Source organism: Kogia breviceps, chromosome 3, assembly GCF_026419965.1.
Source record: "Kogia breviceps isolate mKogBre1 chromosome 3, mKogBre1 haplotype 1, whole genome shotgun sequence".
In the NCBI taxonomy this organism is placed as follows: domain Eukaryota; kingdom Metazoa; phylum Chordata; class Mammalia; order Artiodactyla; family Physeteridae; genus Kogia; species Kogia breviceps.
Window position 1 is genome coordinate 142,202,537 of NC_081312.1, and position 22,437 is coordinate 142,224,973.

Sequence of the window (22,437 nt, forward strand, 5' to 3'; positions counted from 1 at the left end):
ATAGTCTAAGAGAGAGAGCAAGGAAGAAGTCACAAAGCTTTTAATGTCCTCATCTTGTCCTCAGATATTGCCACTGTGCCATCTCCTGTTCATTAGAAGCAAGTCACTAAGTACAGTCCACAGTTAAGGAGAGGGGAATTAGGTTCCACTTTTATGGGGGAAGAGTATCAGAGACTTTTTGGATATATTTTTAAAACTGCCATATATTTTTTAAATGATGGCATAACCGTATAGATATTATATATACATATTCATATAGATACATATTTATATATGTATACCACTTATAGATTCTGAAAATTAGTCTCTCGGCAGTGTAGAACTGCCAGCGACAATCTGTTAATCACTGTAGCTTCTAAATGGTAGAATAATAATAGCAAGCACTTATATAGCACTTACTATGTAGCAGATACTGTTCTAAGTCGTTTAGAAAAAAATAACTTAATTTTTACAACAACTCTGTGACTTAGGTATTATTATCTCCATTTTACAGATAAGCTAACTGAGGCACAGAGAGGTTAAGGAACTTCCCCAAGGGCACAGCACTATTAAGTGATAAACCTAAGAATGAAACCCAGGTAATTTGACAGTGCTCCAGCTATTTCATTCCTCTGCCTTTTAAATATTCAAGCCAGAAAGGACCCCAGGGGAACCCTAGTCAAGGGACAGCAGCCTGGCTATTAGATCCAAAAAGTCTGTGTTTGAGTCCAGGCAGCAACCTCTATAAGGCTTAAAGTATGGCTGGGTGTGTTTAGGGTTGAGTGAGTCGGGGCAGGATAGGGTAATTATTCTGTGTACTACTTGTGGTTATTTTAAGGGTAAGATTGCTTGGGAAGGTCAGGGTCATACAAAACATTAGTCGTGCTTTTACCTTGTCCAGGCCCCTCATTTTTACCGAGAAGGGAATCTTAGCCCTGAGTATTGGGGGTTTCACCCAAGGCCATTCAGCAAGAGGGTAATTCCGAACTGGCATTAGAACCCACATCTCTTGTCTCTGTTCAGTGTACCTTCCAGGGCTGGCCTTCCCACCTTATTTCCTTTCTGTCTTCCCTTGATTTTTTGTGTGGTATAATGAGATAGATAAGCGATACTAATTGGAGCTGACATTTACTACTAAGCCCTGACTGTGTGCCAGGCACTGGGCTAAGTGCTATGTATCATTACCCATTGGCTCCTAAAAGATGAGTGTCCTTTTCTTCACCTGGGAAACACCTCCGGTACTTAAAAATTCATCCCGTTGTTCACCACCCCCAGGAATTTTCCTCCTACCTTCCTCCCTCCCCTGAAGTTCTCACCTCCACCTACCCTCCTAGCATTGTCTGTTCCATTGATTACACGTCTCTCCTCACAGTGGTCAAGAACACAGATATAGTCATCATACTACTTAAATTTAATTCCAGACCCTTCCTCTTGTCCAGTGGGATCTTACGCATTATGATGTTATCACTGTTGTTAAGAGAATTGTAGTGAGAATTAAATGAAACAACACTTGGGAAGCCCTTAGCAAAGCCTGGCACAGGTGATTGTTGAATATGTGTAAGCTGCTTTTATTACCGTCACTTTAATACTAATTTATGGTATTACTATCCATAGTTGCCTCTGAGAATAGAGACTGTCTTCTTGACATTCCTGCCGTATTATGTTAGGTGATCATTAATTGACTACAGGGCATCCCTCATTTTATTGCGCTTTGCAGATACTGTGGTTTTTTTTGTTTGTTTGTTTTGTTTTTTTTTTTTTACAAATTGAAGGTTTGTGGCAACTCTGTTGAACAACTCTGTCGGTACCATTTTTCCTACAACATTTTGTGTCTCTGTGTCACGTTTTGGTAACTCTCACAGTATTTCACACTTTTTCATTGTTATATTTGTGATGGTGCCCTGTGATCAGTGATCTTTGATGTTACTACTGTGACTTGCTAAAGGCTCAGAAGATAGCATTTTTTAGCAATAAAGTAATTTTTGATGAAAGTATGTACTTGTTTTTAGAGGTAATGCTATTGCACACTTAATAGACTACAGTATAGTGTAAACATAACTTTTATATGCACTGGGCAACCCAGAAATATGGCGTGACTCACTTTTTTGTGATATTTGCCTTATTGCAGTGGTCTGGAGCCAAACCTGCAGTATCTCTGAAGTATGCCTGTACTGAATGGGGTCAATGGAAATAATATTTACAAATCTTGTAATATTGGTTCTTTTTGTGAAATAGGTTTTACTTCAGTCACCCAAGATGATATTTTCTTCTAAATCTTAAGACTTCTTGAGAAAAACTAGCTCTGCCAGAAATTAGTGGGTTTTTTTTTTTAGCTTTAAAAAAAAACTTTTTATTTTGAAATAATTTTCTATTTATAGGAGAGTTGTAAAGATATTACAGAGAGTTTCCATGTATCCTTTTTTCTTTTTTCTTTTTTTTCAGAAATTAGTGGTTTTCATCATTAAACAAACTTTTTTTCCCCTACCAGACTAGTTTTTATTAGATTCTGGTGGTTTCCCAAAGTACTTGACATTGCACAGAGACCTTTTTTAAGGGGCCATTCACCTGTCTTTTTGTCGTCCTCTATTTCTAGTAACCAGGAGTATCTGCTTCCCTTCCTCCCATGCATGCCCATTTTTATGTGAATGTGAAAGGAATTACTTACCATGCTGGTTACTTTCTTCTAGTCCATCAACAAAGCGATGGAGAAGGACCACGAGGAATACAACATTGGTGTCCTAGACATCTATGGCTTTGAAATATTTCAGGTAAGACCAGTTTGAGTAGTTGGAGACTACGAAGGGTGATACTTTTTACCTGGCTTGAAAGAAATAATTCTAGGCAATGGAAAAAAAACCCATCATGGCTCGTTTTTGCCTCTTTGAGTTCTTCATGTACCTTTACCCAATTAGTTTCTCCTATATATAAACTATACTGCTTTCTGGTTTTTGTTTTGTTTTGTTTTTTGTTTTGTTTTTTTTTCCCGGTATGTGGGCCTCTCACTGTTGTGGCCTCTCCCGTTGCGGAGCACAGGCTCCGGACGCGCAGGCTCAGCGGCCATGGCTCACGGGCCCAGCTGCTCCGTGGCATGTGGGTTCTTCCCGGACTGGGGCACGAACCCGCGTCCCCTGCATCGGCGGGCGGACTCTCAACCCCTGCGCCACCAGCGAAGCCCAACTATGCTGCTTTCTACTGATGCCTCCAACATTTCTGTTAAGCCTTTTCACTAAATCACTCAAGAAATGACTTTAAAATGATTTTGCAGAAACAATTACATGAAAGTAACATTTTCTTTTTTTTTTTCCAGAAAAATGGCTTTGAACAGTTTTGTATCAATTTTGTTAATGAAAAATTACAGCAGATTTTTATTGAACTCACATTAAAGGCAGAACAGGTGAGCAGTCCCCCTTCCTTCATCTTGTTCTATTTCTAATTCGTTTTGTTTTAAAGGGTATAGATTTCTCTCTCTTGGTAATAGATTCAGATTTTAGGCTTGTATTAGGAAATGTACTTAATAGAGTCAGGCAGAAAAACCATATGCCACTGTGACATATTCGTCTGAAGTATAAACACCATCTGCTACCTTTTCTTTCTTCTTTAAGTAAATGATGCTGTGAAGTTGGACTTAAGACTGGCTGTTTTTACTACTCTCTGACTCATTGACCAAGTAGGAATGGAAGCCTATTCTAACCCCAGCTGTCTGTGGCATATACTGTGTTCCAAAGGAAAACTTGGTTTTCTCAGATTTGCTCTGCTCCCAATCTAACATAAAAATAAATGTGTCTTTAACAAAGCTGGTATTTAAATTTTGACTTGAGGTAACTTGCCTTGCTTATACTGCCTTCTGAAAGTCCAGGGCAAGTTCCCCTTTATCCTGGTACCTCCTGTTTGTCGATTTCTTGGGTTGCTGTAATAAGGTACCACAAACTGGATTGCTTAAAACAATAAAATTTTTTTCTCTCCCAGGTCAGGAGGCCAGAATTCAAAATCAAAATGTCACAAGGGTAACACTCATTCCAAAAGCTCTAGGAGAAAATTCTTCCTTGCTTTTCTAGCTTGTGGTGGCTCCTGGCATTCCTTGTCTTGTGGCAGCATAACTTCAATCTCTGCCTCTGTCTTCACATGACCTTCTTCTGTCTGCATCCAAATCTCATTCTCTTTTCTCTTACAAAGACGCCAGTCATTGGATCTAGGGATCACCCTAAATCCACGATAATTTTATTTACGAGATTCCTAGCTAATTATACCTACAGACATCCTATTTTCTCACATTTTGAGGTTCTAGGTGGACACAAAATCTTGGGGGACACATTCAAACCATTACACATATGAAGGGCTGTTTGAGGGACGTTTATTCATGGACGTGTTTGTGCCTCTGCTTAGGAACCCCAGTGACCGATGGTTTTCACAGAAACCTCTGCCCTGGGATTCTTCTACTCCATCAGTGTAGCTAGAGCAAAACCATAAGGGAGGACATGGTAGGGACTGAGATGGGAGAAGAAGGCGGAGGCTGGATCACAGAGGAACTTTGTAGGGGATGGCAGATTTTAGAGTAAGTACGATGGGAAGCCATTGGAGAATTTTGACTAGAGAGTGACGCGAGCTGATTTGTGTTTGTTTTTGACCAGGTGGCTCTGGCTCTGTAGACCTACAGGTAGGGTGAGGCAGGGGAGGGCAAACAGGAGTGGAAGCTTCAAAACTTGTTAGGAGACTGGGCAAGAAAGGGGGTGCATAGACAGTGACGGCAGCAGTAGAGGTGGTCAGATTTGGCATATGTTTTGGAGAGTGAGTCAGCCTGACTTGCTCTGTATAATTACCAAAGGGAAAAGGAGTCAGGGATGATTCCTACTTCTGTAGCTTGAATAACAGGGCCAATGGGGAGACTCTTTACTGAAGGGTAAGATAAGGAGAGCAGGTGGTTGGAGACAGTGGAGGGGTGGAGGGCCAGAACGCTGCTGAACATGGTAGGTTTGAGAGGCCTGTTAAACCTGAGTGGAAATTCCAGTATATGAAATATATCAATATATGAATCTGGAACTCAGTGGGGAAGTCTAGACTAGAGAAGTAAATTCAAGTGTCGTTAGCCTATAGGTGTTTTGTTTTGTTTTGTTTTTTCGGTACGTGGGCCTCTCACTGTTGCGGCCTCTCCCTTTGCGGAGCACAGGCTCCGGACGCGCAGGCTCAGCGGCCATGGCTCACGGGCCCAGCCGCTCCGCGGCATGTGGGATCTTCCCGGACCAGGGCACGAACCCGCGTCCCCTGCATCGTCAGGTGGACTCTCAACCACTGCGCCACCAGGGAAGCCCTATAGGTGTTATTTTAAGCCAGGGAGTTGATTGGAGTTACCTAGCGAATGAGAATGGAGAAAACAAGGCTGGGAGATTGAGCCCTGAGAGTCTCCATCAATATAAAGATTGGGAAAAAAGAAAGAGCCAGCAAAGGAAGCTAACGAAGCAAGATTGATGAGGAAGGAGGAAAACCAGGAGAGTGTGATGGTGTTCATCAAGTTTAATGAGCAGCTGACCTGAATGAGGGGCCTTCCCTTTAAGTACCTAGATGCTAATCTGTACTTCTGTTCTATGTTAAGTTCAAAAAGATTGTTTTATAACTGGACCTATAGGTTAAGCCAATTTTATTTATTTATTTATTTATTTATTTATTTATTTTCGGTATGCGGGCCTCTCACTGCTGTGGTCTCTCCCGCTGCGGAGCACAGGCTCCGGACGTGCAGGCCCAGTGGCCATGGCTCACGGGCCCAGCTGCTCCGCGGCATGTGGGATCCCCCCGGTCCCGGGCAGGAACCCGCATCCCCTGCATCGGCAGGCGGACTCCCAACCACTGCGCCACCAGGGAAGCCCAAAACCAATTTTAAAGTGCCATTTTTTTGTATGTCACAAACAATTGTATAGGATCAATTTCATATGGTTCCAACCAAACATAAAAGTTACCAAGCAATGAAATGCTCCATTCCTCTTCCTCTTAGAAAAAATTAAGATTGCAAGTTTTTATTGAAGGGCATTCAGGTTTTTCTTTCCTGATGATTCCTGTGCCTGTGGTATCCATCTGTGCAGAGCTCCAGCTGGTCTCCACTGGGTAATACTGTGAATTCCCACTTTCTGTTCTACAGGAAGAATATGTTCAAGAAGGCATCAGATGGACACCCATCGATTACTTTAATAACAAAGTCGTGTGTGACCTCATCGAGAACAAAGTTGTAAGTATCGGTCTGGTGTGTGTCTTCACTGCTCACAGGTGTACACTAAGTGAGTTTTTGTTCTCTCTGTCATTGTATTAGAATAAGCAAAGTGACAGCTCTGATTTGCAGAGAGTTTTAGCGATTACATTTATTTTGCTTATAGGTACATGTGTGAGAGTACAGTTTTACTCTTGTAGTTAATATACACATGTGTATGAGTACGTTGCCAATTTATGATGGAGGTTGTTACTGAATCTTAAGACAATTATGACTTACGTTGATGGCATAGCATATGAAGAGATACAAACTTGGCCCTGCCTCCTAGACCATTTATACAACTTCTAGGACTTTAGCCCTAGAAATTATTCAAAAGAAAATAAAAGGGTATAGAGAGAGATCTGTACAGTACTGTTTTGTTCTGTTTTTTTTTTCATATATAAGTCCCAACTGGAAACAGTGAAAACATCCATAGAGAACTCAGTCCTTAAATAAACTATAGCATATGAGAGTAGGGAAATATAGCCATCAAAATAATAAGTATGAAGACCGTGTAAAACAGCAGTATTATTTATAAGCTAGTGCTATGCAGAAAAAGTAATACATGATAGAATGTGTCCAGTATGTAGCTGTATTAACCATGTCTATATGGGTAACAGGCTGAAAGCAAACATTAAGAAATGAATTAGGGTCCAAGGAAAATGTTTTTTTCTTTAGGGTTTTAAAAATCAACCTAGTACAAATAGGAGTGAGCAGATAATGATCTTCCTGTTTCTGTTTATGGCTTTGAATAGAACTTCGGGGAGTTAAACTCTTCTCTTTTTTTTTGAAAATGGACTTTCCCCCTAGATCTAAGTGGTGACTCCCATTTGGGATTATTAATAGCATTCTCCCTCAAAGGGAAAGATTGACTTTCAAGATGGTATCTTAAGTCTAGGGAGTGGTTTCCTTGCTTAAGGAAAGACCTGATAAACATTATATATTTTAGAACAGTCACTGAATTGGGACTCTGTTCTGTTGCTCCCATCAGAACCCCCCTGGGATCATGAGCATCCTGGACGATGTATGTGCCACGATGCACGCCGTGGGTGAGGGAGCGGATCAGACGCTGCTCCAGAAGCTTCAGATGCAGATTGGGAACCATGAGCACTTCAACAGCTGGAACCAAGGCTTCATTATTCACCATTATGCTGGGAAGGTATGGCCAGGGAGCAGGGGTTCAGCAGGAAAGGGGAAGTTATCCTTTTCAATGTCTACCTGTATTAAGCCTTTGGGTCTGTAATCTGTTTTCTCACGAGGCAACTGAAAGCAACGTCCATATAGTTTTATGTGCCTCACTGTGTTTTATTCATCCATCATTCATTCATTCAGCAACATGGGACCCATGACATATTTGGAGAGACAAACAAAAGATAGTGCATATACACCACTGTGTATTTTTTAGCATGAATCACCCTTAATATAAACATAAGTATGAATCAACCTATATATTAACTGCTGAAGGAATGAGTTTTTTTCTCGCCTCTTACGCAATCACAAGCTTGCATGTTTTACTTGCCCATCCTCCCTGGGAGTATACATAAGGAGCAGAGGCTCACTTTGGGGTTTGTTCTCATAAAAATGCATGATTACTGGGTGCTACTGGGTACCAAGCTTTGTGTGGGTGCTGGTGATACACAGATAAGTAAATTGATGTCATGATATTGGGGGACTTCCTAGTACTGTGGAAATTCATTGGTCTCACCCTTCATCCCAATAAATCTCTTATTAACCAAGGAGGGTCCTTGAGCATGAGACTTCAGCTAAATTGATCTAACTCTGACACCATTTGTAGGAGAAATCGAAAAGCCTCAGATGACATGGCCCGCTACAGTGCGTTAGTGAGCAGAGAGAGTTTTATTTTACTCCATCTTACCTAAAACTTAGAGAAAGAATTAAGTGTATTATTTACATACCCCTATAGATCCGTCGAAGAACGGCTATGTAATCATGAGAGCTGGGGTCCTGGTCATGTATCATTTGGATCGTGTAAGCAGCCAGAGACCATTCATCAGCATCTCCAGGCCATCGCCAGCTAAAGTCATCTAACAGGTTAAAACATGCACAGTCTTAATGTGACAGATAGGGATGAAAGCCCAATGGTTATATCTGGAAATATACACACTCTGTGGAGGACAGCCGTGCCAGCTTGGATGTTTAGTTCAATGAAATACTTAAAGGCTAAAATTCGATATCTTTCCGTTCTTGGCCAGGTATCCTACGACATGGATGGCTTTTGTGAGCGGAACCGTGACGTGCTGTTTATGGATCTGATTGAGCTTATGCAGAGCAGTGAGCTGTAAGTGTGTTTGCCTTATCCGACCCGGGATATAGGTTTGATCAGATTTTCAGTATTAGAACAAACTTGTGACATTTGAATGGTCAGCGTTACGTTTCCTTGTGCTGTTGGGTCTGGGTTATCATTAGACAATTCAGCTTCTCAAAACAGCTTCCCCCCCCGCCCCAGTCTTAGTCTCTCCCTTGTACCCCTCATACTTCCCACCCCACATGCTAAGTGCTGTCTGCATGCCCTCCAGGGCCCCCGGCTTCATCATTTTCAATGGTGTGATCAGGCAGGAGTGCGCATCCTGGAGTTGGGTTGGGATGGCTGTGCCTGACTGTCTAAGAGTGAGGCAGTCTGGCTCTGTGACACTTTGCCCTCGGAACATCATCCCAAGAATTCTTCTGTTTTTAAAAATGCTGATAGCTTAGCTACACCGAAGTTAACCTGGATTGCTGAAGCACTTGGGAAATGGCCCAAGAACTCAGGGAGGGGCACTCAGAGATCCATTTTAACTCCCAAGACCCTGACTAAGCTAAAGGCATAGAGCAGTGGGGGCATCCGCCCTGCAAGCTGCTGGAGCTCTCAGGGCCGGCTTTGCCATGTCCTTTCCTTCCCTCTTCTGTGCAAAGGTCCCCATGGTCCTGGGTAATGATGTGAGATGTCATTTACATGATCAGGCCTGTCCATGCCTGGCAAGTACAATATTGCACAGTCTTCCAGATTTTACAAGTTTTAGAGCTGTCTCCAAGTAATAGTTGCCATTTTAGTCTCTGTTACTTCAACTATCATAATATCAAGGTTAACTTCTTTGATCAACAGCTGCAAGCCTGATAATTTCCTAGAAAAGGCCTGACTTCAATGAAAGCAAAGTCGAGTTTCCTTTTTGGTCCGTGGTTCGAAGGGCTGCTCCGTTTAACCCTCTTCCCCTACCTCCAGCCTCCACTCCTCCATGGGCCTCATCTCCCCAGGCCTGCACTTTCGTGGCACTCAGACCCCTCACTTCGGAGATTCTTCTCTCAAAACATAAAATCTATTTGCTCTTAAAAGGTCAGGTAAGCCACAAGTCCTGGCTTGTGGGGTTTATGACAATCAGGTACAGGCATACTTTCAGAGATTTTTTGCTTTTTAATTATTAACATTACTGCAAAATTCAAGAGCTGTTGATGCTGCCATGTAAAATTCCTGTCATGTAGACATGGTCTGTTGTTCGGTAAACACATGTGCTGTAAAAATCTATCATTGTGTCTGGTGAGGTTATGAAAGTAGATTGCTGTGGAGACTTCCTAGAAAATCCATGATGCCCAATAAGTCATTTAGGGGGAATTTCCTTTGAGTGGCAGATTACTAACTTGCATGGATCACATCATTCATTCATTCATTCAATCAGCAAATATTCATTGAGCACCTACTGTGTACTAGGCTCTGTTCCAGACACCAGGGACACTAAGGGGACTAAGACATTGTCCCTGCCCCTGTGCCTTTTGAGGCAAGCCTGTCAACAGATGTAGCTCAGTTACAACTACTCATGAAGTTGTATATTCAGCAGGCAAAGCATTAGTGGATTCGCTGCACTTAAAATTGTTCGTACTCAAAACACGTTTTGTCTGGGTTTTTTGGTTGAGGGAAGGGAGGGTTGATACAGTGCCCTATTGGCATCTTGTGGCCAAAGGCCACTGATGCTGTGAAACATCCTATAATGTGTAAAGCAGCCCCAGGCCCCAGCGCAGAATTATCCAATCCCAAATATCAGTAGCACCAAGATTGAGAAACCCTGCTTTAGAGCAAAGCAGAATCTGCATTGGATCTGTGGACAATTCATACAAATTTGTGTGCTCTGGTCTATCTTACTTAACTCAGAAAACCCACACTGACCCCACTCTGTTGCGTCCTGTTGCCAAGGTGTATCTCAGTTCTAGTGGGTGGGGAAATTTGAAAGGCAGAGTTTAACATTTTATTTTTCAGGCCTAGACCCCAAGATGCTTCTGTCTTAGAATTCTATCTCTGTGTTTCTTGTGTCCATTGCTTTTTTTCTCCCGGGTCACAACCTGATGACTTGAGTCAGATGGCCATTCTGTATCCAAGATTCTGTGCTTCTGGACGACTCTCCTCTCCATTCTCTATGGAAGCAGGCTTTCCAGACCCCAAGGTACTTACTGATTGCTAATCCATTCTCTTTCTCCTTTTCCAGACCTTTTATAAAGTCTTTATTTCCGGAAAATCTGCAGGCTGACAAGAAAGGACGCCCAACTACTGCTGGAAGCAAAATAAAGGTTTGTTCTATTTTAATAGGGAAATTTATGGATCCCTAATAAGAGGCAGGGTTTTCTAGGAGTCAGGAACTATACCCCTGGGCCAGGATGTGGTCAGGGAGATGGAACAGATTGGTTACAGAAGATGGCCAGAAGTAACGTTGCTGCTTGAGAAAGGGTTACAGGATGCAAGTGAATTTGACTTGGCTGTACTGAAACCCCAAATGGATATTAAGTACCTCATAGCTTAATAGTCAGCAGTTGATAATCAGTTACTTTCTAAGAGGAAGTGGCTTTATACTGAATCTAGGAGAATTCATGTTAAACTGTCAGAGAAATTTTATGATCAAGAGCCACATTTTGGATTTTGATGATGCTTTTCTGGACCAGACCCCAGAACTTGCCAATTACAGAACTTTACAAACCTGAAATTCTACTGGGTCTTATATAGAGAATTTATGCACCTTCCGCACTGGGTCTTGTGGGCCCTCCTTTCTGTGAATTACAGGCATCTTGGCTTCATAGTGTCTCAAAGTCAGAGGAATTCTTAGTGATTCTTGAGAGCCTCTCATGGAGAGTGCATTGAATTATCGGAGCCGCTGTGTGATGAAATCGGTTGTCCCTAATTACTCTCTGAATTTAGAGGTTGTGTCAAGCACACTCCATCATGTAATTTTTTGAAAAACAGTCACTAAACATTTTCTTACTTAATTATACCAGTTAAAAAGTTTCTTATTTCATAGTTTTTAAATTTTTAAAAAAATTTTTATTTTATATTATAGTTGATTTACAATGTTGTGTTAGTTTCAGGTGTACAGCAAAGTGATTCAGTTATACATATACATATATCCATTCTTTTTCAGTTTCTTTTCCCATGTAGGTTATTACAGAATACTGAGTAGAGTTCCCTGTGCTTTACAGTAGGTCCTTGTTGATTATCTATTTTATATATAGTAGTGTGTATATTAAATACAGTTCTTTAAAGAATCATACCATTAAATACCACCCTGTCTTTATAATCAGTGGAATCATTGAGTGATTAAGAGTAGGGCTCTGGGGCTCGTCACCTGTGTTCAAATCCCTCACCGTGTGATTGCCAGCAAGTTACCTAAACTCTCAGTGCCTCTTTGGCCTTAGAGATTTTAGTACCTCTCTCAGGGGGGTACTGTGGTAATTAATTTCCATTGTCCATCTAAGGCACACACTGCCTGAAACATAATAAGCCCAAACCGTGTATGCTTTCCTGTTCCATACTACTCCATCTGTCCCCTCCCTCTCTGCCATGCTTCTTCATCTCTGCTTAATTCTCAGTGGACACTTGATGTGCTTGTGCTGACTGTCCGTCCCCCTGTGTGGCTCTGTGTGTCCAGATTCTACATGTCCTTCTCACAGTGCCCTCCGGATAACCCCGACCCCGTGAACACCATGGTTGCTGCTGCCTGTTTTGTTCACCGGCGTTTTCTTCTCTGAGTGTTTCACGTACGGAAGCCTGTCTCTCCAGCCTCTGAGGGCATAAGCACTGCGTGAAATAAAGGGAACATCACAGCAACGAGATGCTTCCATCCGGAGGAGCTTCAGGTTTTGTGCAGGAAGTCAGGCGCAAGCTAGAGCGTAGGGTTTTGAGCTGGAGGGTAGAGTCCTCTGGGATTAAGGACAGTCATGTTCAAGGAACTTGAGACATGCAGTAGTCCTGGGATGGTGTCTGGATTGAGTTCACTGGGGCAGAGAGTTGAGGGCAGGGAGGAGATGTAGTTCTCACGAGGCCCCAGATTTTGACATCTGCACGAAGCTCTGACTCAGGCTTTAACTTCTAGGTCTTGGATAAGGATTAGCTCTAGGCTGGAAAATCTAGTCACAAGACTGTCACATTCAGACCCAAGGGGCCCAGATCATCAAGGCTGCAGTGACTCACTTTCAAGTGGTCTGGATTCTCAGTCCAACTTATTCCCTATAAAAAGGAGGATGGTGTTAGGAGCATTTTTCTCCTCCTTGGAAGACTTGACCCCTTCATATTCTTGTCTAGTAGAATGCTCAAAATTGCCACCTTCTGGGTGTACTCAAAATGCAATGTTCAGGATTGCTGTGGTCTGGGGAGGTCAGCCTGAAGTCAGCCAGCTCGTCTAGGGAGACCGTACTATGCATGTTCTCACCAATGGTATCCTCGTGGTGAACTGTGTGACCTCTGCCTGTCTGACACTCTGCCTCCATGTAGGAATGAGATTCTCCCTGTTTTATGTCTCCTGAGTCACCTCTTAGAGATGCATAGACATGGCCCAATCTCTTACACTTTTCATGTCTACAATATTTTGCAGATGCTAAGTATCATCTTTTTAAAAAATTTTTATTGAAGTATGGTTGATTTACAATGTGTTTCAGGTGTACAACAAAATGATTCAGTTATACATATATATGTATATATTCTTTATAAGTTCTTTTCCATTATAGGTTATTACAAGATATTGAGTATAGTTTCCTGTGCTATATACAGTAGGACCTTGTTCGTTATTTTATATATAGTAACTAAGTATCATCTTAATGATATCCCTGAGGTTAAACATTTAAAGGGATCCTGAGTTCCTTGGAAGAAAAATTAAATTTATGTTCAAGGTAGTTTTAGTGTTGGGAATCTTACTGTATTCTAATTCCTTAAAATTTAAAACTGTTCTGTAGGATTTAATTAATAGAATATTTGCTTGGTGAGAACTCCCACTCTCTTTGTTTATAAATAAGAGTATTCTTTACTTAATAACGTGTGATTTTTGAGGCTTTCCTAAATTCTACATTGTTGTGGCTAAAAGGGACCAGTTTTGAAATTAGAGCCAAAGATTAATGGAATGGAGCTCAGAGAGCTGGCAAAGTGGACTGGGCTACAGCTTTATCTAAGTGAGACTGAGCCTCTAAAGGAGCAGATATGATAAGAGATGCAAGTACCATGAGGTAACTGGACTCGCAGGCATTTAACATCTATTCCAACCTTCAGATTAAATTAGAGGTCTTCTAGTTCAACCTACTTAGTTTACAGATGGGGAAACTGAGGCCCAAAGAAATTTAGTGATTTGCAACATAGCTCGCAAAGAGCAGAGCCAGGATCCCAATTCAAGCTTGCTAACAATCTATGTGGAGTGTAGAATGAGGAGCTGTCACCCTAAGCCTTTCTCACTGTCTTGTCTGCTTTTTTTTTTTTGCGGTACGCGGGCCTCTCACTGTTGTGGCCACTCCCATTGCGCAGCACAGGCTCCGGAAGCGCAGGCTCAGTGGCCATGGCTCACGGGCCCAGCCGCTCCGCGGCATGTGGGATCTTCCCGGACCGGGGCACGAACCCACGTCCCCTGCATCGGCAGGCGGACTCTCAACCACTGTGCCACCAGGGAAGCCCCATGTCTGCATATTTTAATGCCTGCTTCTGTAGGCAAGTAGGCAAGCCTCTGCCCTTGTAGGGCAAGTGCCTTTGGTAGCTTTCTGTTCTAACTCATGGGCTCTTCTTGTCTGGAGCCAGAGTAAATCCAACCTGCTGCTTCCCAACCACTTCAGGGGGCATTTAACGTTGACTCATAGCTAAATACAGGATAATTTTGAGGTATATTCCTGTTTGCTCAAATTGATTATTCCAAAACCTAAAGGCTTCTCTCTAATCCTAACTCACCCCGTTAATTCCTTTTGTTATCACACTAAATTAACCCATATCTTCCTTAAGGAGGAGGATGGCATTGTGGTTAAGAAAAAAACTTGGTAGCTCACAGACTTGGGTTCTAGCCTCACTTCTGCTTACTAATTATATCATCTTGAGTAATAGTTTATTTCCTTAAAGTCTCGTTTTCTCATCTAAAAAATCGGAATGGGGCTTCCCTGGTGGCACAGTGGTTGAGAGTCCGCCTGCCGATGCAGGGGACGCGGGTTCGTGTCCCGGTCCGGGAAGATCCCACATGCCGCGGAGCGGCTGGGCCCGTGAGCCATGGCCGCTGAGCCTGCGCGTCTGGAGCCTGGGCTCCGCAACGGCAGAGGCCACAACAGTGAGAGGCCTGCGTACCACAAAAAATAAAAAATAAAAAAAATAAAAAATGGGAATGATAATTGTAAGAAGCTACTTCTTACAATTGTGAGGCATATATAAGAAAATCCATGTGTCTAGCCCATGAAGCATATTCAGTACTTGTTAGCCGTTACTATTTTGAGCTATTGAATAGCTCAATAGAAAGAACTATGTCAAGTGTCATATAAACTTAAGTCAAACTTGCCCCTGTGTTTTCTTATGCTAAGTTGAAAAAGTATGCTCCTAAATGCTTAGGACTAAAGAGTCTGCCAAGTTATATGTCAAAATTAAAAAATAAAGCTTTATTATAACCAGTCCCTCCCCAGCTTCATCTTACGTGTTGCAAAGATCATTAAATTTGTTCTCAAGTACAATCTCTCTCTCATCAACAAGGAAGATGAGAGTCAATTTATATTTTTATCATAGACCTTTGCTTTGATCATACAACCTTGGCAGCTTTGCCCTGAATTCCAAGCATTGCAAAGAATGCCATATTCTGCGCATCTAAACAGAGAACTTTTGCTTTGAATATACCCAAGAGTTTTTCTCAAGGGTTTCAGATTTCCCAAACCCATGAAAACAGGAAAGTCCTGATTGAGAGAGGGTTGACTACTGCAGGCAGATCCCTTCTGCTGACTTTGTAATGGTTTTCTGGCTTTGGAGATCCCTTTCCTCTATTTTCTTTTAGAGGTTTTCTCTCTTCATGCCAATTTGCTTAGAATGAGAGGTTGCGGGCTTCCCTGGTGGCACAGTGGTTGAGAGTCCGCCTGCCGATGCAGGGGATGCAGGTTCGTGCCCCGGTCTGGGAAGATCCCACGTACCGCGGAGCAGCTGGGCCTGTGAGCCGTGGCCGCTGGGCCTGCGCGTCCGGAGCCTGTGCTCCGCAACGGGAGAGGCCACAGCAGTGAGAGGCCCGCGTACTGCGAAAAAAAAAAAAAAAAAAAAAAAAGAATGAGAGGTTGCGTGTGTGCCCCATTATTGGATCCATAGGGTATGCTCTGCTGTGTGGTGCTGGGAATGCTGAATTGGGCTCTGCTCCTGTTTCTTCAAACATTTGTGATACTCATGATTTGAAGTATCTCATAAGCATTTTCAGCTTTATTTATGTGGCTTTTTCTTCTTGAACCCAGTTCCATCGTGGGTACCCGATGCACAGGTAGTAAGAGCTGATGTTACATTGAATATTTTAGTTCCTGAAAGAGTAAGTTTCCTGCCACACTGAAAGGGCTCCGAGTCAGCAGGTTTGGAAAAGGACATGCTGAGGAAGAAGGTGAATGAAATGGCCTATAAAAGGTTTATGAATTCTGAGATTTTTATGTATCTCCCACTTTTTAATTGTGAATTTCCACCGTTTTAATAAGATGATTCTTCATTGGTTAGATTGCCTGAAAAGAGTACAGGGGATTTGATGATTTATCCCTGCAAATAAATTTGTGCACCTCCCTTCCCCTCAGAGTTTATGAGAAAAATGTATTTGCAAAGGCTGTCAATCAATATAAAATTAAGTAAATTTTTTTTGTGTGTGTGGTACACGGGCCTCTTACTGTTGTGGCCTCTCCCGCTGCAGAGCACAGGCTCCAGACACGCAGGCCCAGTGCCCATGGCTCATGGGCCCAGCTGCTCCGTGGCATGTGGGATCCTCCCGGACCGGGGCACGAACCCGCGTCCCCTGCATCGGCAGGCAGACCCTCAACCACTGCGCCACCAGGGAAGCCCAAAATTAACTAAATTTGTTAATAATTAGCATGCTTCCCTGTTTCTCCTAAAAAGAATTATATGAGAGGATTTACTGGGTTTTGGGGTTTTCTGTTTTTGTCTTATTTTATTAACTATACTAAAAATACCTCATCGTTTTCAAAAATCTAATTTCAGACCCACTTAAGAGTGTTCAAATCACCATAACAGTCAGTAGAGCTTTAAGAAAGTATAGTAGACCCGAGTTAAGCCTAATGAACAAACTGTCATGAGGATGAATTTCTAGCTGTACATTTGCACACAGGCCTCCTTTGAAAGTTGGTCTGCTTTAGAGCAAGTTCCATGTTTCTAAATGATGTTACTCTTCCTTTCTAGAAACAAGCCAATGACCTTGTGAGCACCCTGATGAAATGTACACCTCACTACATTCGCTGCATCAAACCCAATGAAACCAAGAAGCCCAAGGACTGGGAGGAAAGCAGGTATGGTGAGGACACAGACGGGAGGCCAAGGCCAACATGGTCCCACCCCGTTTTTCCCTCTGCTCAAGCTGGGCCCTCCTATGCCTGAGGCAGGAGCAGTTTCAATTGCCTTCCAATGTGTTTTGTGTCTTAACTTTTTCAGGAAGAAGCCTATGTAGATACATTTTTCCCCTCCTTGTTTTTTCCTGAAATGTTAGGAGTGCCCTTCAATTCGGAATTAGTGATTTATAATGTTGATCTTTTTTAGTCTGGGAACAGATGAAAAAAAGAAAGCAAACCTTAATGCAGCAGAGTCAGGATGGTTTTCAAATTAGTTTGAGGCTCTGTGTAGACATTTTTAATGCACTCAGCTCCTCATCAGCACACGCAGGATGTGGCCTGGAATGCTTAGCTCAGGGTTGAAAGTGAAGTTCCAAAGAGCTGGTTAAAAACAATCTGTCGGGGCTTCCCTGGTGGCACAGTGGTTAAGAATCTGCCTGCCAATGCAGGGGACATGGGTTCGAGCCCTGGTCCGGGAAGATCCCACATGCCGCGGAGCAACTAAGCCCGTGCACCACAACTACTGAGCCTGTGCTCTAGAGCCCATGAGCCACAACTACTGAGCCTGCACGCCTAGAGCCCGTGCTCCACAGCAAGAGAAGCCACCACAATGAGAAGCCCGTGCACCACAATGAAGAGTAGCCCCCGCTCGCTGCAACTAGAGAAAGCCCGTGCGCAGCAACGAAGACCCAGTGCAGCCAAAAATAAATAAACAAATAAAATTAATTTATTTTTTTTAAAAAAAGAAATGACGAGAGTCTAGGAAGCAGAGATATTGCTAAGGGGTGCTTTAGCCCACCCTTCCCCTACTTCAAACTCTCTCCAGCTTCCCTTCCCAGCAAACACAATCGTGAATGAAAACATCTCGCTTGCCCTCCAAACTCAAAACCTCCCTGGCATACTCTTTCCTGCTCCACGTATCCAACTCTGTTGATTGTCACTCTAATGTGGAAATCTTGCAGTAGCTACTGGTTGGAAGTTCCTCAACCCTGATGCTACCTTCTCATAAAATCCAAACTGATTCATTGGAATATCAGAAGCTGGAGAAATGAAGAAAGTGGTACATTTTATTCAGTAAATTTTCATAGAATTTCCCCCAGGGTGTTCCCCCCCACCCGCCTTTTTTTTTTTTTAAATTACACCCCTTATTTGAATTGCAGTGAGGAACTTCCTAACATACACTCATGTAAACTGGTTTTACAAAGTCTAAGGTATTCCTTGGTCAAGTGTTGATTTGTATTTCTAGTAGGATGGCTTCCTGGGATCTGCCCCCTCATCTCGGTTCAGGTTTACTGTGTGACAGATGGTCTCACTTCATCCATGAGTGTGGAATGTCGGGGTCCATGAAAGGGCAGTGTGCTTTGTTGTCAGGGATCACAGGGCCAATTGGAGTTCTTGGTGGACAGGGTTACTCATTCCACAAGTTTATGGCATGTAGTGTATTTTTCTTTTCCTGTTGAAAATGTGTCTTTGTTTGGCTTTGGCAAAGTTGCCTGCCCTGGATTCTAAATAACTGCCCTAGTAGAGTTCTCAGGCCTTGACCTTCTGAGGACAGTCTTGAAAGAGTACTCCTTCTGAGGGAAGATGGTATATCCAGGGGAACAGTGGGCATTGCCAGCCTGGCCGATGTTTACTGAGGAGTTGACAGCATTCCAAGAATATGCAAAAAGCAGGACATTTATTTGTTTGTTTGTTTGTTTGTTTATTTTTGGCTGCGTTGGGTCTTCGTTGCTGCACACAGGCTTTCTCTAGTTGCGGCGAGCGGGAGCTACTCTTCATTGTGGTGCATGGGCTTCTCACTGTGGTGGCTTCTCGTTGCAGAGCATGGGCTGTAGGCGCGCGGGCTTCCGTAGTTGTGGCGCGCGGGCTTCCGTAGTTGTGGCACACGGGCTTAGTTGCTCCGCAGCATGTGGGATCCTCCCGGACCAGGGCTCGAACTCGTGTCCTCTGCATTTGCAGGCGGATTCTTCACCACTGCACCACCAGGGAAGTCCCAAGCATGACATTTTAAACATAACAGAATATGTTGAACTGGTTGTCTTGTTGACAAAAATTTGTATAAGAAGGTTTCCTAGTGATGGAAGTTATAACGAATGAAACAATGTTTTCACATGAGGCACATTGTTTTCCACGTGATTCACGGGAAAGGAATCAATGGGTGATGCATTCCCTACCTCAAAGCTTGGGGTGAAGCCAGTATTTGTGAAGAATACTTAAAATGATCAGATATCTCTAATTGACAACCTCATGTATATTTTCCTTAGTAGAGAAAAAAGTCTGGTGGTGAGTTTGGGATTTGGAGGATGGGAGAAAGGAAAATTATTTTCCTGAATCAGATTTCTACCCTTTCAGTTAACCAGATATGTGTCAATATTATATAACTTGAGGGCCAGCTCAGACTCTGAACACTATAAATTATAATCGTTTTTAATATGCTTCCCTGCAGTGTGGAATTGGGAGTTTGGGGGGAATGGTGGGTGGGAGAACAGAGTGAAAAGATTATCCAGTAATGTCCTGGCTCCATTCTCTCCTTTATAGGGTAAAGCATCAAGTAGAATATCTGGGCCTAAAAGAGAACATTCGAGTGAGGAGAGCTGGGTATGCCTATCGGCGCGTCTTCCAAAAATTCCTACAGAGGTAATGAACTGGTGACTCTGGACTCTTTTTTGTTTTAAACAAGTTTATTGAGATATAATTCACATATCATACAATTCACCCATTTAAAGTATACAATTCATTGGCTTTTAATATATTTACAGAGTTGTGCATCCATCAGCACAATTAATTTCAGAACATTTTCAAAAAGAAAAATCTCACTTCCCGAGTCATCAGCCCCCTATTCGGCCCTCACCCCTGGCCCTAAGCAGACACTTCTTTCTCTGCCTATTCTGAGCATTACTTATAAATGGAATCACGTAATATGTGTCTTTTGTTTCTGGCTTGTTTTACTTCACAAAATGTTTTCAAGAATCATCCTGTAGCATATTTCCTACTCATTGCCAAATAATATTCCCTTGTGCCAGTGTTCCAATATACCACATCTTACTTATTCATCCATCAGTTTTTAGACATCACATTTTGGCTGTTTTGAATGATGAATGATGCTGCTACCAGTGTTCACATACATGTTTTTATGTGGACATATGTTTTTATTTCTCTTCGGGACATAACTAAAAATGGAATTGCTGGGTCAGACGGCAGCTATGCTTAACGTTTTGATGGACTGCTAGATTGTTTAACAGAGTGGCTGTACTATTTTACATCCCCTTTGATCATTTTTAAATTATTTGTCTTTTTAGTGTTAAGTTATAGTACGGTTCTTTTTAGCATCATTTATTGTAAGTAAATCAGTACCCACAAGTATTTTGTCTGTTTAGAGTGTCAGATCAGTTCAGAAATTCATGGTAATTGTGACATGGGGACGGACTGAGACTTAACTTGACTGAGCAAATTAATAGTATGAAGACAATTTTAGGAAAATATTTGCAAGCTTAAAGTATTTAACCTCAAATTTTCTGTACAGTCCAAATATAAAGTTAAACTGATTTTTATATTTCCATTAAAGTGCATTTGTCAGGATCTGTACTAAATTGTTCTTATTTTGCATTGATTTTAAAAAGGGTAAAATTTAATGTCCTTAAAATATTACGATTCGAACTTCTCTAATGACTCTAAATTAGTGAAGTTCCACTGATTTTCTACATCTATATAATTTCCTTTATGAAAGAAGGAAGCCATATTTAGTATTTTAATCAGAAAATAATTATGTATTCCTGGTATACAGGAGCAGGATGTAAGAGGTTTTTACTTAATTCAAATTGTATGTAACAAAGAGGTTGTAGGATGGAGAAGAGCTTAACTGCTGTCTTTGAAATCCAGTACTTCTAATAAAGTAGCTTTCCCTTTGGGGATGTTGTTTCTTCTGCCATGAGATTGGGGTGGCTGACCTACTGCTCACCAGTGTGGGTCATCGTATGTGGAAGGTCAGAAGAGGCTTAGCAAAAGCGCGGGTCATTCCATACAATAAAGCTTCATTGACTCTGTCCCCACACATTCAAGATTGCTGATAATTTTGGAGGCTGATTAGACTAGGAATAAAATTCACTGACACAGCTCTCTGAATTAAAGGGCCCACTACACCTCTAGTGTAAGCAGAGCAATATGAAAAGATGTCTTTAGGAAAGTGAGAAAATAAATTTGGAGCGCTCTTGCATCACTGTAGCAGCATCCATTTGCTGACAAACAACTAAAATGTTAATTATCAAAGACTTTGGGACTTCCCTGGTGGCACAGTGGTTAAGACTTCGCGCTCCCAATGCAGGGGGCCCGGGTTCGATCCCTGGTCAGGGAACTAGATCCCACATGCGTGCAGCAGCTGGGAGTTCACATGCCACAACTGAGGAGCCAGAGTGCTGCAACTAAGGAGCTGGCAAGCCGCAACTAAGGAGCCTGCCTGCCTCAACTAAGACGCGGTGCAACCAGATAAACAAGAATTTAAAAAATAAAAAAGACTTTGCTCTTCTTTAAGCAGATGGGTGACACTAGCTTAGAACAGGATTTCTCAACCTCAGCTATTGATATTTTGGGCTGGATGAGTCCTCATGTGGCAGCCATCCTGTACATTGCTGGATGTTTAGCGACCTCCTTGGCCTCTACCTGCTAGATGCCAATAGTGCCAACCCCCATCCCACCCCCATCCCCATCTTCCCCAAATTGTGACACCCAAAACTGTATCCAGACATTGCCTCATGTCCCCTGGGGGGCGAAGCTAGTTGAGAAACATGGCTTAGATAATCATTAAAATTTTTGTAAAACTACATTTCTTTGAAAATACCCCTTTTTAATTAAGAGGAAAAAAAATTAAATTCAGAAAATAGTGAAAGAAAAGTATTTCCTCCATCTTGCCCTCATTTAGAAAGGCCTGCCCTCAACAATTCCAAAATGTTTATAGTTTTATCCTCCTTCAGTATTTTTTCTGTACTTAAAAACTCTTTGTGCGATATTTGCAGATTCTCTCTAATTGGCATTACTATTGAAAACTGATCAGATTTTTTTTTTTAATCTGACCTTGTTTTGTTTGTTTGTTTTTGAGAAACCAGTTCTGAAAGACCTCCTTCCTTCCATATTATTTAAAAACAAACCGACAAACCTGACTTCCGTAAGCATTGCTGTGAGCTCTACCACACTGGGGGGAGCGGGAAGTCCACGCTTTCCTCCCCCGGTAGGAATGTCTGGGGTGCCCTGAGCGGGCTGTGTTACTTGTTTGCTGCAGCTCCTTAAATGAGCTGTGAAATGACCTGGTTATAATTTCTGGACCTCTCTCAAGTGCCAGGCTAGCTGCATGGCTCCACCGGTGGTACTTTCTTCTGTGCCTTACACAGAGTAAGCATTTATTGCATATCTGTTATGTCCTTTGTGTTGAGAGACTTTCACTGAAATGATTTTAT

General features: G+C 42.3%; 1 protein-coding gene across 2 annotated transcripts in view; it reads left to right on the forward strand.

Annotated features, from left to right (window-relative positions):
* Positions 1-22,437, forward strand: part of MYO1E (myosin IE) — a 214,987-nt gene that overhangs the window by 149,652 nt on the left and 42,898 nt on the right. For both annotated transcript variants that reach the window (XM_059056186.2, XM_059056187.2), the window contains 8 exons: positions 2,667-2,747; positions 3,287-3,373; positions 6,107-6,193; positions 7,203-7,370; positions 8,425-8,510; positions 10,684-10,765; positions 16,845-16,951; positions 19,529-19,627. In XM_059056186.2, the coding sequence (XP_058912169.1) occupies positions 2,667-2,747; positions 3,287-3,373; positions 6,107-6,193; positions 7,203-7,370; positions 8,425-8,510; positions 10,684-10,765; positions 16,845-16,951; positions 19,529-19,627 (797 nt within the window). The remainder of the gene's footprint in view (positions 1-2,666; positions 2,748-3,286; positions 3,374-6,106; positions 6,194-7,202; positions 7,371-8,424; positions 8,511-10,683; positions 10,766-16,844; positions 16,952-19,528; positions 19,628-22,437) is intronic.